This window comes from Pan troglodytes, chromosome 1 (genome assembly GCF_028858775.2).
Source record: "Pan troglodytes isolate AG18354 chromosome 1, NHGRI_mPanTro3-v2.0_pri, whole genome shotgun sequence".
NCBI lineage: Eukaryota > Metazoa > Chordata > Mammalia > Primates > Hominidae > Pan > Pan troglodytes.
In genome coordinates, this window is record NC_072398.2 from 205,675,048 (window position 1) to 205,691,035 (window position 15,988).

The window sequence follows — 15,988 nt, forward strand, 5'->3', positions numbered from 1 at the left end:
CTCTTTTAATAGCTAATGACTGCGGGAGAAAAGATACTAACTCCTTTCTCTTTGCGTTTTTTGCCCCTACCCTTTTTTCTCTTTTCTGGCCTTAACATGATTGTCAAATGTTTATAAATATGAGTGAGCATCTTTATATTACTCTTATTAATAAGATACATGCTTAATTTGTCATTCTTTACCTTTTTGGGACTTAATGAATGTTTGTCTTTTGTAGATAAAACGGAGCTGCTAGAAATAGCAAAAGCCAGCCACCCATATTAATCCCTCCATTTTCCCTATAATTAATGGCTTTCATTATTGTGGTATATTTGTTACAATTACTGGACTAATATGATACATTATTATTAACTGACATCCACATTTTATTCAGATTTCTTTAGTTTTTTGCCTAATGTCTTTTTCTGTTCCAGGATCCCCTCCAGAATACCACATTACAGTTAATTGTTATGTCTCCTTAGTCTCCCCTTGGCTGTGTCAGTTTCACATCCTTTCTTTGTTTTTGATGATATAGATGTGAAGAGTACTAGCCAGGAATATTATAGGTATTGGTTTTTTTAAATGTATGTGTCATTTCATGATTAAAAATCAATTGCGGCCAGGTGTGGTGGCTCAGCACTTTGGGAGGCTAAGGTGGGAGGATTGCTTGAGGCCAGGAGTTCAAGACCAGCCTGGCCAATGTGGCAAAACCCCATCTCTACTAAAAATACAAAAAATATAGCTGGGCACGGTGGCACACACCTGTAATCCCAACTACTCGGGAGGCTGAAGCACAAGGGTCGTTTGAACCTGGGAGGTGGACGTTGTAGTGAGCCAAGATTGTGCCACTGCATTCTAGTCTAGGCAACAGGTGAGACTCTGTCTAAAAAAAAAAGTATGGATTACAGTATCTCTTGGGCCTACTGTCGTAAAACACATACACATGCATGTGCACACACAAACCTCCAGGCTATCACTTCAGTGCCAGCCAGCAGCATTTCTTACTCTAACCACTGCAACTGTGTCCCTGCTTCATCTTGGGGCTTCATTCTCATATATTTTCTTCACACAGCAGCCACAGAGAAGCTTTTACAATGTAAACCAGAGTCTATTACTTCTGTTCTCCAACTACTTCAGTGGCTAAATTGGTACCAGTAGAGTGGGGTGCTGCTGTAGATACTCAAAAATGGGTACGTGACTTTGGAACTGGGTAACAGGCAGGGTTTGAAACAGTTTGGAGGGCTCAGAAGAAGACAGGCAAATGTGGGAAAGTTTGGAACTTCCTAGAGACTTGTTGAATGGCTTTGTCCAAAATGCTGATAGCACTGTGGACAATAAAGTCCATAGGCTGAGGTGGTCTCAGATGGAAATGAGGAACTTGCTGGGAACTGGAGCAAAGGGGACTCTTGTTATGTTTTAGCAAAGATACTGGTGGCATTTTGCCCCTGCACGAGATATTTGTAGAACTTTGAACTTCAGAGAGATGATTTAGAGTATCTGGCAGGAGAAATTTCTAAGCAGCAAAGCATTCAAGAGGTGACTTGGGTGCTGTTAAAGACATTCAGTTTTATAAGGGAAGCAGAGTATAAAAGTTCGGAAAATTTGCAGCCTGACAATGTGATAGAAAAGAAAAATTCCCATTTTCTGAGGAGAAATTCAAGCTGGCTGCAGAAATTTGCATGAGTAACAGGAGCCAAATGCTAATTCCCCAGACAATGGGGGAAATGTCCCCAGGGCATGTCAGAGGTCTTTATGGCAACCCCTCCCATCACAGGCCCAGAGGTATCAGGAAAAAATGGTTTTGTTGGCCAGGCCCAGGGTCCTCATGCTGTGTGCAGCCTAGGGACTTGGTGCCCTGCATCCCAGCCACTCCCAACCATGACTGACAGGAGGCAACGTAGAGCTTGGGCTGTAGCTTCGGGGAGTGCAAGCCCCAAGCCTTGACAGCTTCCATGTGGTGTTGAGACTGCGAGTACACAGAAGTCAAGAATTGGGGTTTGGAAACCTTCGCCTAGATTAAAGAGGATGTGTGGAAATGCCTGGATGCCCAGGCAGAAGTTTGCTGCAGGGGCAGGGCCCTCATGGAGATCCTCTGCCAGGGCAGTGCAGAAGGGAAATGTGGGGTCAGAGACCCCACACAGAGTCCCTACTGGGGCACCACCTAGTGGAGCTGTGAGAAGAGGTCCTCCAGACCCCAGAATGGTAGATCCACCGACAGCTTGCACCGTGTACCTGGAAAAGCTGCAGACACTCAATGCCAGCCTGTGAAAGCAGCTGAGAGGGAGGCTGTACCCTGCAAAGGTACAGGGGCAGAGCTGCCCAAGACCATGGGAACCCACCCCTTCCATCTGCGTGACCTGGATGTGAGATGTGGAGTCAAGAGGAGATCATTTTGGAGCTTTAAGATTTGACTACCTCACTGGATTTTGGACTCTCATGGGCCTGTAGCCTCTTTGTTTTGACCAATTTATCCCATTTGGAATGGCTGTATTTACCCAATGCCTGTACCCCCATTGTATCTAGGAAGTAACTAACTTGCTTTGGATTTTATAGGCTCATGGATGGAAAGGACTTGCCTTGTCTCAGATGAGACATTAGACTGTAGACTTTTGAGTTAATGCTGAAATCATTTAAGATTCTGAGGGACTGTTGGGATGGTGTGATTCGTTTTGAAATGTGAGGACATGAAATTTGGGAGAGGCCATGGGTGGAATGATAGGGTTTGGTTGTGTCCCCACCCAAATCTCATCCTGAATTCCCATTCGTTGTGGGAGGGACCCAGTGGGAGGTAACTGAATCATGGGGACAGGTCTTTCCTGTGCTGTTCTTGTGATAGTGAATAAGTCGAACAGGATCTGATGGCTCTATAAGGGGGAGTTTCTCTGCACAAGCTGTCTTTGTCTTTGCCTGCCATCCACGTAAGACGTGACTTGCTCCTCATTGCCTTTTGCCATGATTGTGAGGCCTCCCCAGCCATGTGGAACTGTAAGTCCATTAAACCTCTCTTTCTTTTGTAAATTGCCTAGTCTCGGGTTTGTGAACAGACTAATACAATGGCTTTTCACCTTGCAGAATAAAATCCTACGAGATCCTCATGCTCTAGCTCCTGGCCAGGCCACCTCCTCAGGAGTTAGATCACTTATCCCTCTCTCCCTGGCCCACCCTTCTCTGTCACATGGCTTCTTTGCTGACCCTGATACACACCACACTTGTCTTCTCTACCTGGAAGTTGTATTCCCCATACCCACATGGCTCACTTCTTCACTTCATTCAAGTCTCTGCTCAGATGTTAACCTCTTCACAGAGCCCTTCCTTCACACACTGTCTTGCATAGCAGCCTCCCCTACAAGTTGTCTTCTTTCTCCTTAACTTTTGTGATGGTTAATTTTAGGTGTCACCTTGACTGGATTAAAGAATACCTAGAGAACTGGAAAGGCATTATTTGTTAGTGTGTCTGTGAGGGTATTTCCAGAAGAGATTGATATATGACTGAATGGACTAAGAGGGAACCATCCGCCCTCAACGTGCAGTTGGCTTGAAACAAAAACGGAAGAAAGGCAAATTGGTCTTACTGTCTTGGAGGTGGAATACACGCTTCCATTCCTGCCCTTGGATTTCAGGATCCCAGGCTGTTGGGTCTCAGGACGCCAGGACCTACATCAGCCTTTCCGTCACCGCTGGGGTTCTAAGGCCTTTGGGCTAAGAATTATATCATCAGCTTTCCTGATTCTGAGGCTTTGGGACTTGGACTGAGCCATGCTACTAGTATCCCTGGGTCTCCAGCTTGCAGACAATCTGCTGTGGGACTTCTCAGCCTCTGTAATCATGTGAGCCTTTTCTAACTCATAAACCCTCTCTTATATATCTATGTATCCGATTGGCTGTGTCTCTTTGGGGAACCCTGACTACGTATACTTTTGTTTGAATTCAAAGTATTTATCCCTACCTGATATTACATCCTATATCTGTTTTCTGTTACTTCCATTAGAATACAAGTTTCATGAGGACAGGGACTTTATCCATTTGTTTACTGCTGTATCTTAGGCTCAAAGTTGGCACTCAATAAATATTGGTTAAATAAGTGAATTACAAGTAGGTTGGATTATTAGGTAATATGGTTCGCAGTGTGGGACTCCTGAACTCCAAGATGTCTTTGAAAGTAGCCATTTTTAAAATTTCGAATGGTTTAGTCAGACTACAAATTACTTAATAACAGGGACTATAGTTGATTCATGGATATATCCCCAGAATCAGGAACAGTTTCTAGAATACACTTGAGGGCTCAATAGACATAGCTATTATAGTTAATTGAAATGGAATTGACAATGTGGGAAATAAGAAATCACATTTTTGGCCAGGCACAGTGGCTCACACCTGTAATCCCAGCACTTTGGGAGGCCGAGGCAGGAGGATCACTTGAGGTCAGGAGTTCGGGACCATCCTGGCCAACATGGTGAAACCCCATTTCTACTAAAAATACAAAAAGTAGCTAGGTGTGGTGGCGTGTGCCTGTGATCCCAGCTACACGGGAGGCAGAGGTGGGAGAATCGCTTGAACATGGTAGAGGTTGCAGTGAGCCAAAATCATAACACTGCACTCCAGGCTGGGCAACAGAGAAAGACTCCATCTCAAAAAAAAAAAAAAAAAAAAAAAAAGAAATCTGCTGGGCGTGATGGCTCATGCTTGTAATCCCAGCACTTTGGGAGGCTGAGGCAGGTGGATCACGAGGTCAGGAGATTGAGACCATCCTGGCTAACATGGTGAAACCCCGTCTCTACTAAAAATACAAAAAATTAGCTGGGCATGGTGGCGGACGCCTGTAGTCCCAGCTACTGAGGAGACTGAGGCAGGAGAATGGCGTGAACCCGGGAGGCGGAGGTTGCAGTGAGCCGAGATTGCACCACTGCACTCCATCCTGGGTGACAGAGCGAGACTCTGTCTCAAAAAAAAAAAAAAAAAGAAAGAAAAAAAATCACATTTTTCTCAGAGCAAAGTCTTTGTGATAGTAAATCTGGATAAAGGCAGTGGAACACTGAGGACATTTATGCATAAGGACAGTAATCACGAAATTATCTTTGTATATATTGTCCATTAATGACTACTGCTATTTACTGAATTGATCTCCCTCAGATTCATATTTTGAAGCCCTAACCCCTAAAGTGACTATATTTGGAAATAGGTGCTTTAAAGAAATAATAGTTAAGGTCAAATGAGGTCATGAGGGTGGAGCCCTAATCTAATAGGACTGGTGTCCTTATAAGAAGAGGAAGAGGCCGGGTGCGGTGGCTGACGCCTGTAATCCTAGCACTTTGGGAGGCCGAGGCAGGCAGATGACAAGGTCAGGAGTTCGAGACCAGGCTGGCCAATATGGTGAAACCCTGTCTCTACTAAAAATACAAAAATTAGCCAGGCATGATGGTGGGCACCTGTAGTCCCAGCTACTCGGGAGGCTGAGGCAGGAGAATTGCTTGAACCTGGGAGGCAGAGGTTGCAGTGAGCTGAGATCGATCGGGCCACTGCACTACAGCCTGGGCAACAGAGCGAGACTCTGTCTCAAAAAAAAAAAAAAAAAAAAAAAAAAGGAAGATGACACCAGAAGTGTAAAAGCAGAGGACAGGCTCTATGAGGACACAGGGAGGAGGCAGCCATCTGCAAGACAGGGAGAGGGGTCTCACCAGAAACCAACCTTGCCGGCACCTTGAACTTCCAGCCTCCAGAACTATAAGGAAATAAATTTCTGTTGTTTAAGTCTGAGTGGCTTAACAACAGTTTAAGCTGCTGTTATGGTAGCCCAAGCAGACTAATACAACACTTAAGGATTTCAGTCACTGAGTGGAACCACCTTAGAATGTGAAAGACAATGAGGATATACACACAGCCTCCTTCCCCTGTGTTTGGAGGGTGGCTTCAAATTCCTTCTGTTTTATGTGCTGTGTAGGGAAAAAAAAATCTGTAAAACTATGTGAGTTTCTAATTGATAGATTGGTTCTCTTTCGTGCAGATAGTGCTTATAGTTTAAAAGTCCTAGAAAAATTAATTCACAGTCACATTTTCTGTATGCAACTACATTTATGTAAGTGAAAACTTGGTAGTTTGTTAGGTTGTTCATTTTTATTTTTCAAGTATTATGTAAACAAAAAGAACCTTGGTCTGCCAGAATTTTCAAAGAAAATTGGCAAAACAAGATTCCCCATAGTAACAACCATACATATAGCTATATTCAGTGACTAAATGGTGTTTATGTGTTTCTTAAGCAATGGAGTTCATTTTCACCAATTGTCTGTTAAGAAGTGCCTAAGAAAACTGCTTATTCATTTTCCACATCCTGTTTGGCAAAGTGTGACACATAGCAATAGAAAACAATAATATAATCTTGGGATGCATATGCAATCAATGCACAGAGAGCTGTCGTATCAGCTTTCAGAAGAGCATTTAAACACTGCCACACGCTGTCCGTCTGTTTGTCCTGCAACCAGGTTCTCCCCTTGGTCCCAATGGAAGCCTGAATCACAAGCACTGCCACGTTCACAAAGCTGTTAATTCTTCAAAACACCAAATGGTATTCAAAAAGGGAAGTATAGGCTGGGCACGGTGGCTCACGCCTGTAATCCCAGCACTTTGGGAGGCCGAGGCAGGCTGATCATGAGGCCAAGAAATCCTGGTGAAACTATTCCTAGCCAACATGGTGAAACCCTGTCTAGTAAAAATGCAAAAATTAGCTGGGCGTGGTAGTGCGCACTTGTAATCCCAGCTACTCGGGAGGCTGAGGCAGGAGAATCGCTTGAACCTGGGAGGCGGAGGTTGCGGTGAGCCGAGATTGCGGCACTGCACTCCAGCCTGGTGACAGAGTGAGACTCCGTTTCAAAAAAAAAAAAGTATAAAAATCTGAAGACTCTAGTGGTATAATCTAATTAAGTTTCTATGAAGCACATGATTGCAGTCATGTCAAAGCAGTTTCTATGAGCACACTGTTATCTGTTAAAAAAGCAAACAAGGCCGGGCACAGTGGCTCAGGCCTATGATCCCAGCACTTTGGGAGGCCGAGGCAGGCAGATCACTTGAGGTCAGGAGTTTGAGATCAGCCTGGCCAACATGGTGAAACCCCATCTTTACTAAAAATACAAAAAATTAGCCAGATGTGGTGGGTGCCTGTAATCCCAGCTACTTTGGAGGCTGAGGCAGGAGATTCGCTTGAACCCAGGAGGCAGAGGTTGCAGTGAGCCAAGATGGTGCCATTGCACTCTAGCCTGGGTGACAGAGTAAGACTACATCTCAAAAAAAAAAAAAAAGAAAAGTAATAATAATAAATTAACCTTAGCTTACTGGATTACCACCATCATATATGCAGTCTGTTGTTTACCAAGATGTTCTTATGTGGTACATGGCTGTATTTTATTGTGGTATTCTACAGTGCATAATAAATGGTGAGATTCTCCTCAAAGAGTGGCAGAGAAAGGATTCAACTCCATTTTCTCTGACTCCAGTGCCTGTGCGAACATTGGAGACTTTGCTGTCATGAGCGTTTCTCACGTACAAATGCAGGCAACAGTGAAAGGAAGTTGTCTTGTTTTTGAACAGGCCTTGTTTTTCTTGGATGCTTTTGCTTAAAATTCAACAGCCAAATGAGGAAACTGTAAAAGCAAAACAAACATTTTTATTGCAGATGAATCCACATACTGATTTTGGCTTGATCTCTTGAAACAGCCTAAATGTCTCATTACAAAGACCTTAGAAATTCTTTCATAAAATATGAATTGGAAGAGATCTTGGATATATAGGTTTTATTTCATGTAACGTTTTACATGGATTGTTGATAAATGGCCATCTGGCTTTTATTTGAATGCCTCCAAAGACAGAGGACTCACTACTGCCATATGAAGTAGCTCATTCCATTTGGCAGACAGTTGAGATTGTTAGAAATTTATACTGCACCTCCCCTGGACCTAGTTAAATTCTTTGGAGAAGTGTAGAGAAAAAGTATTTTTCTTCTACATGCCAGTTTTTTTTTTTTGGTTTTGTTTGTTTGTTTGTTTGTTTTGTTTGAGATGGAGTTTCGCTCTTGTCTCAGGCTGGAGTACAGTGATGCAGTCTCAGCTCACTGCAACCTCTGCCTCCTGGGTTCAAACAATTCTGCCTCAACCACACGAGTAGCTGGGATTACAGGCACCTGCCACCATGCCCAGCTAATTTTTGTATTTTTTAGTAGAGACGGGGTTTCACCATGTTGGTCAGGCTGGTATCAAACTCCCAAACTCAGGTGATCCACCCGTCTCGACCTCCGAAACTGCTGGGATTACAGGCGTGAGCCACCGGGCCCGGCCTACATGCCAGTCTTTCAAGTGTTCGAAGAGCCTTCTTAGGTCTCCTCTGGCCTTCTCTTCTGCAAGCTGTGCATGCGCTGAGTTCCGAAGTGGTGCCACACCACAGCCTACCACACAACGTCACTGCATGTGGCATAAACTGGGACCACAGAACTCTGAAACCGGAAATCAGGGTAGCTAACACTTGTTTGCTAACATTTCACATACATTGTCTCCTTTAAACCCTAACAACACAGTGAGACAGTTACTGTTATCTCCATGTCAGATGACGAGACTGAAGCTACAAGATCACAGAGCTGGCAGTGGTAGAACCCAGATCTGTCTGACTCCAGAGCACAAACTCTTAGAACATGGGATTTGATCTCATTTTATAGAGGAAGAAACTGAGCCCCAGAGAAGCGACCTGCCCAAGGGCACCAGCCTGCCAGTGGGTGAACTAGGACTAGAATTCAGATCTGCCTCCCAGAACACTGGCCCTCACCGAGGCTAGGGGAGTCTGTTGGCAGGCTGCTGATGTGTTTTCCTACTTTACTTTTTTTTTCTTTTTTTTAATATATATATTTTTTGAGACAGAGTCTCCTCACTCTGTTGCCCAGGCTGGAGTGCAGTGGCACGATCTCAGCTCACTGCAACCTCCCCCCGGGGGTTCAAGTAATTCTGCCTCAGCTTCCCAAGTAGCTGGGATTACAGGTGTGCACCACCACACCCAGCTAATGTTTTTGTATGATTTTGTTTTGTTTTGTTTTATTTTGAGATGGAGTCTCCCTCTGTCCCCCAGGCTGGAGTGCAGTGGCACGATCTCAGCTCACTGCAACCACTGCCTCCCCAGTTCAAGCCATTTTCCTGCCTCAGCCTCCTGAATAGCTGGGACTACTGGTGTGTGCCACCACGCCTGGCTAATGTTTGTGTTTTTAGTAGAGACAGGGTTTCACCATGTTGACCAAGCTGTTCTTGAACTCCTGACCTCAAGTGATCTGCCCACCTCAGCCTCCCAAAGTGTTGGGATTACAGGTGTGAGCCACTGCGCCCGGCCTGTTTTCCTACTTTACTTTAAAAGCTGGCTCTCCTTGTGTTGTTGAACAAGCATTTGTTGGGCCCTTACTGTGTCTCTAGAATATTTATTTGAAATCAGAAGTAGGGGTGATACCACTGTGACAAGAGTAGGTTTTTAAAACTTTGCGTAAAACAGCAAGAGGGACTCAACACATTTTGTTATGTTTTGTACCAAAACAGTAGTGTTTATATTTCTTGGCAATAAAATCATTTTAAAAAATAAACTGCAAATACTCATTCAGAAGCCAATGGCTGATCTTCAGCACATTGCAGTTATTTCAGAATTCGGCCTACATGCTTAATTCGATCACTCTGCTTCACTCTCAAACTTTCATTGTAGGCATTGCTTCCCCACTCAAACCTTTGGGAGTTTCCCATTTGCCTGAAGGATGAAATTGAAGTGGCTCTAGCCACCTTTCAGCCTTTTCACACACTGCCGAGCCAGGTTGCTCAGGCTGCTTCTGTTCTTGCAGATGCTCCCCACCCGCCCCCCTCCTCTTGCTTGGAATGCCTTGCACTTCCTGCTGCTTAGCCAAATCCAACACAACTCCATGCTCCATTCTCCCCCACCTCCCTATGACTTCTCCCTCCTCTCATTCCAGCAGCTACTGCCAGGATTGCTTGTTTCGTGTTTTACATTATTTGTATTTATTTATTTTTTGAGACAGAGTCTCACTCTGTCGCCCAGGCTGGAGTGCAGTGGCGCGATCTCAGCTCACTGTAACCTCCGCCTCCCGGGTTCAAGTGATTTTTCTGCCGCAGCCCCCTGAGTAGCTGGGATTATAGTCACGCACCACCACACCTGGCTAATTTTTTATATTTTTGGTAGAGACGTGGTTTCACCATATTGGCCAGGCTGGTCTTGAACTCCTGACTTGAAGTGATCTGTCGGCCTCAGCCTCCCAAAGTGCTGGAATTACAGGCGACCAGCCAGAATTAGTTTAAGAAGTGCATGTCAGTGAGCCCTTGTGTTTTGCAAAGCATGAAATAAAATCCATGGTTTATTAAACTGAAAGAAGGGAACTGTTTATTCTTTTAGTGAAAGCAGAAGACACATGAAAGATTGTGTTATAAACTGAAGTTTTGGCCGGGCATGGTGGCTCACGCCTGTAATCCCAACATTTTGGGAGGCTGATGTGGGCAGATCACCTGAGGTCAGGAGTTCGAGACCAGCCTGGCCAATGTGGTGAAACCGTATCTACTAAGACTCCAAAAATTAGCCGTGGTGGCAGGTGCCTGTAGTCCCAGCTACTTGGGAGGCTGAGGCAGGAGAATCGCTTGAACCCGGGAGGCAGAGGTTGCAGTGAGCCGAGATCACACCATTACACTCTAGCCTGAGCTATAGAGCAAGACTCTGTCTCAAAAAAATAAAATAATAAAATAATAAACCGAATTTTTGTAAATAAGTATCTGGTGAGGACCACTGTAAACTGCAGGAGGATAGGAGATTAGCATATCTGGCTCCTTGAAACCCATAACTATATTTTATTTAGAATTATCTCTCTGGTACTTCACACCATGTCACAAATTAGGTAATGCACGTAGTGGAATGAATTAGCAAATGATGAGTGCATTTTCATAAACCATCAGAGGATGAGATGGGTGCCCTTGGGGGGTGGTGAGTGCTCCCTCCCAGAAGTGCCAGGCGTGGTCTGGCCAACCAGCGAGGCAGTGGCTGAGCTGGCTTTAATGTCGTTCCAATCCTGGCAGTCAGTTCTGTGAAATTCAATGAGTATTTAAAATGTCTTGTTGGATGGTTTGCAAAAAAAAAAAAAAATCACCCCTGGCTTTATCAGCTTTGCAAGTTTGCATCCTTGCCTCTTTAATGGATATTTGGCTTTCAACTGCAAGCTGAGAATGGTACACTGCCGAATAAATGGTCCTACTCAACTGCGAGAAAACAAGTCAGAAGATTTCTGGGGGTGGGGTGGGGTGGGGGTGGAATAACTTTTCTCTAGTAACTGTACCCAACACATATGTGGGGTGTCTTTGGAGCCAAAAGACATCACATTTCTTCTTTTCTATGCATTAGTTCCGTCATTTTGGGCAAGTTACTTAATCTCTCTAGGCCTCCATTTCATCATCTTCAAGACTGAGATACTTACTTTTTTTTTTCTTTTTTGAAACATAGCCTTGCTCTGTCACCCAGGCTGGAGTGCAGTGGTGCAATCTCGTCTCACTGCAATCTCCACCTCCCGGGGTCAAGCAATTCTCCTGCCTCAGCTTCCCAAGTAGCTGGGATTACAGGCATCCACCACCACGCCTGTCTAATTTTTTTTTGTATTTTTAGTAGAGACAGGGTTGCACCACGTTGACCAGGCTGGTTTTAAACTCCTGACCTCAAGTGATTTGCCCACCTCAGGCTCCCAAAGTGCTGGAATTATAGGCATGAGCCACCGCACCTGGGCGAGATACTTACTTTTATGCAGGACTGTTGTGAGGATAAAAGCAGGTCATATGGAAAAGCACCTAGCACAAAATCAGAAACTGTAGGCTTGCAATATGATAGCTCTTATGCTCACACATTCCCTTGTGGTTGGCTAAATCCCTAGTAATAAACTTTCACATTCATGTGGCGGTTTGCATTTTACAGAATGTTGTTACAGACATTATTACCTCACTTGATCTTTAAAATAACCCAGTGAAGTAGAACAAAGATTACTACTCTTATTTTACCAGTGAGAGAGGTCAAGGAACTTGCCTACGTAATACATACATTAATACATAATACATTACATAATACATGACATTACAGAATGATGGCTAACATCGGGTTTCCTCATTCCAAATTCACACTCGTTCTACTTTACCTGTTGCTGCAATGGCTAGTGATGGGGTTCCTCAGATTTCCTTAATTTATCCAGCAAATATTTTTTTTCAGAGACAGGGTCTCACTCTGTCACCCAGGCTGGAGTGCAGTGGCATGGTCATGGTTCTCTGCAGCCTTGGCCTCCTGGGCTCAAGAGATCCTCCCGTCTCAGTAATCCCCAAAGTGCTGGGATTACACGTGTGAGCCACTGCACCTGACCTATCCAGCAAATATTTATTGCAACTCAAGTGACTGAGCTGGAGATTTGTCCTGTTTGTGCTATCCTTGGTTGATTAGCATAGTACTTGGTATAGAATAGTTATTCAATAAATACTTGAGGAATGAATGAATAGATGAAACCAATTTTCCGAGTCTTTTCGATAGAGTACCCTGATCCTGCTAAATAGGCAAGAACACTTGCAGGGGACAAAGAGAGATTGGCTGTTGGGAGAAGCCAGGAGCTGACAGCTGCAGAGAGAAGCTGATGAAGTCAGTTACACGCAACAACACGGATGATCCTCAGAATAATCATGCTGAGCAAAAGAAGCCAGACCAAGGGCAGTACGTGCCGCATGATTCCCTTTGTGTAACATTACAGAGGGCTGGGCACAGTGGCTCACGCCTATAATCCCAGCACTTTGAGAGGCCAAGGCAGGAGGATTGCTTGAACCCAGGAGTTCGAGACCAGCCTAGGTAATATGGTGAAACCGTATCTCTACAAAAAAATACAAAAATTAGCCTGGCATGGTGGCCTACACCTGTGGTCCTAGCTACTCAGGAGGCTGAGGGGGAAGGATCACTTGAGCCTGGGGAGGTTGAGGCTATAGTGAGCCATGATGGTGCCACTGCACTACAGTCTGGGTGGCAGAGTGAGACCCTGTCTCAAACAAAAAAATTACAGAAAACGCAAACCTTAGTGACAGAAAGTAGTTCAGTGGTTGCCTTTGGGTGGGACCAGGTGGGTAGGGAGGGAGGAATTTCAAAGGAGCAGGAGGAAGTGTGGAAGTGATGGGTGTGCTCCTTGTCTTGATGGTGGTGATGGTCTCTTCAGTGGATAAATACGTTAAAATGTATCAGATTATATACTTTTGTGATACCCTAACTTGTATTAACTTGATTGACTCTCTCTTAGCTAAGAAAGCCAGAGGGATTCCATTCGGCTCCTTCATTTGCAAGACGTTAAGGGCTCCTTACCCACCCCCTTCCTCAAGGACTTAACTTGTGCAAGCTGACTCCCAGCACATCAAAGAGTGCAATTAGCTGATAAGGTACTGTGGCAAGCTGTGTCCGCAGTTCCCAGGAATTTGCCCGGGTGATAGTACTCTAAAGCCCCCGTGTTTGTGTCCTGCAGATAGCACCCAGAGCACCCGCACCTGTCACCTTGTGATGGATTTAAAGCTTCCGCACCTGGAACTGTTTGTTTTCCTGTAACCATTTGTCTTTTTAACTTTTTTGCCTGTTTTACTTCTGTAAGATTGCTTCAGCTCAATTCCCTCTCCCCTTTCTAAACCAAGGTATAAAAGAAAATCTAGCCCGTTCTTTGGGGCCGAGATAATTTTGAGCACTAGTCATCTCTCGGTCGCCGGCTAATAAAGGACTCCTGAATTAGTCTCAAAGTGTGTTTCTCTGTAGCTAAGTTGGTTACAACACTTTAAATATGTACAATTGTTTTGTTTTGTTTTTGAGACAAAGTCTCGCTCTGTCACCCAGGCTGGAGTGCAGTGGCATGATCTCAGATCACTGCAAACTTCGCTTTCCAGGTTCAAGTGATTCTCCTGCCTCAGCCTCCCAAGTAGCCGGGATTACAGACACCTGCCACCACGCCTGGCTAATTTTTGTAGTTTTAGTGGAGACGGGGTTTCACCGTGTTGCCCAGGCTGGTCTCAAACTCCTGACCTCAAGTGATCCACCCACCTTGGCCTCCCAAAGTGCTGGGATTACAGGCGTGAGCCACCATACCCAGCCTAAATATGTACAATTGATTGTATGCCAGTTACACCTCAAATAGCTATTTGAAGAGGAAGAAGAAGAGAAAGGAGAGGAAGGAGAAGGAAAAGAAGGGGCAGGGTCTCTCCCCAGGTCCTCTCTGCTTGACCCCTCATGCACAGGTGTCCAGGCCCATAATAAGGCTGCTTCTCTATCTCTTTAGTGAGCAACATCTTGGATGCTGGGTGGGGCAAGCATTGGCCTGGGACTCTGAAGGCCTGGGTTCCGGTCTTGGCTCTGCCACTCACAAAGGGACAACACCAGGCAGCAGCTTGACCACTGTTGGCCTGGACTTGCTGTGACAATACTGGTCCCTGCTGGTCCAGCCTACCCACAGCATTGACTAGAGGATGGCCTAAGGGGACACATCAGAGTGCTGCGTGAACTATGAGTGTAGGTCAAAGGGAGGAGAGTGGGAGGGGAGGCAGGGAGTGAGCCCCAACCTTCTTCACCTTCTTTCTAGCCCAGTCACAACAACAAACGCTACAATGTAACACGGGACCCTCAGCAGCTGCTGAGTTGTTTGAGCTCTATGTCCCTTTGCTAAGTGACCTCAGACTCCTGTACTACAATTTTTTTTGTGCCTGCTTGTTATCATTTATCAAGAGCTGTGTTCAGGACTCAGCCTGGATACTCACACACTGTAAGATTTTTTTTGTTTGTTTTTGAGACAGAGTGTCAGCTCCTGTCGCCCAGGGTGGAGTGCAGTGGCGGGATCTCAGCTCACTGCAACCTCTGCCTCCTGATTTCAAGCGATTCTCCTGCCTCAGCCTCCTGAGTAACTGGGATTACAGGCATGTGTCACTACGCCTAGCTAACTTTTGTATTTTTAGTAGAGATGGGGTTTGGACACGTTGGCCAGGCTGGTCTCGAACTCCTGGCCTCAGGTGATCGCCCCACCTCAGCCTCCCAAAGTGCTGGGATTACAGGCGTGAGCCACCGTGCCCAGCCAGCTGTAAGATCTTGATAAGTCATGTCTCCACTCTTAGCACCTGTCAAAAAAGGGGTTGGACTCCAAGGCTTGAGATTTCTTCCAGCTTTTGCATTGCGGGGTTCTGTCACCCTCATGTCAGACTATTTGGCTACACTGAGGACTGCAGATAGGGGGAGGGGATGTGTGGCCAGTGAAAGCTGTCTCATCCCTGACTCTGAATGAATTTGAGGTATCAGGGAAATGGTGACCTTTACCACCTCCCCGCAACCCTCCCCCCAACACATGCATATCATGGATTTATTTGTTCCTCCTCCAGTTCCTCCTGCAATGCTCCTTACTCCATTTTTGTTTTTGTTTTACTCATAAACAGCAAGTCAACATATATACCCAGGTATGTTTTTAAGTTCATGCACTCAAAATCTATCACATTAATAGGTGAAAAATCTTACCTTCCAGAAAACTTGGTCATCAAAATATTTAGCCGCATGAGGTGCTTTCCATATTTTAAGATTTAGGAGCAAACCTGTTTAAATGCATAATTTAATGTTAAAACATTTGGAGCACAGGATTTTTAATCTCAAGATTAATCGAAATATTGTGTGTCAAAACGACAGTGTCTCAACAGAAATCCTTTTTCTCCCACAATTGAAAGATAACTAAATGGAAGCCCTGTCATTCCTGGACCAGCTTAATTCTGTAGACTATTTTATTTTATTTTATTTTATTTATTTTGAGACAGAGTCTCACTCTATCGCCCAGGCTGGAGTACAATGACGTGATCTCGGCTCACTGCAACCTCTGCCTCCCGGGTTCAAGCGATTCTCCTGCCTCCGCCTCCCAAATAGCTAAGATTATAGGCGCCTGCCACCACATCCAGCTAATTTTTTTTTGGTTTTTTTTTTGTTT

At 44.9% G+C, this 15,988-nt stretch overlaps 2 protein-coding genes across 20 annotated transcripts in view; one reads left to right on the forward strand and one right to left on the reverse strand.

Annotated features, from left to right (window-relative positions):
• The window catches only part of LOC134807381 (uncharacterized), a 35,860-nt gene that overhangs the window by 2,240 nt on the left and 17,632 nt on the right, over positions 1-15,988 (forward strand). Inside the window, exon 2 of one of the 15 annotated variants that reach the window (XM_063784566.1) lies at positions 3,371-4,065. The exons of the other annotated variants lie outside the window; for them this stretch is intronic. The gene's annotated coding sequence lies outside the window, so the exon portion shown is untranslated. Of the gene's footprint in view, positions 1-3,370; positions 4,066-15,988 lie in introns of those variants that run through there. 15 annotated transcript variants of the gene reach the window in all.
• Positions 5,000-15,988, reverse strand: part of LOC456645 (rhesus-like protein) — a 57,374-nt gene continuing 46,385 nt past the window's right edge. For 2 of the 5 annotated variants that reach the window (XM_054680760.2, XM_054680735.2), the window contains exon 8: positions 5,000-7,610. In XM_054680760.2, coding sequence (XP_054536735.1) covers positions 7,493-7,610 — 118 coding nt within the window. In that variant the 3' untranslated portion in view covers positions 5,000-7,492. 5 annotated transcript variants of the gene reach the window in all.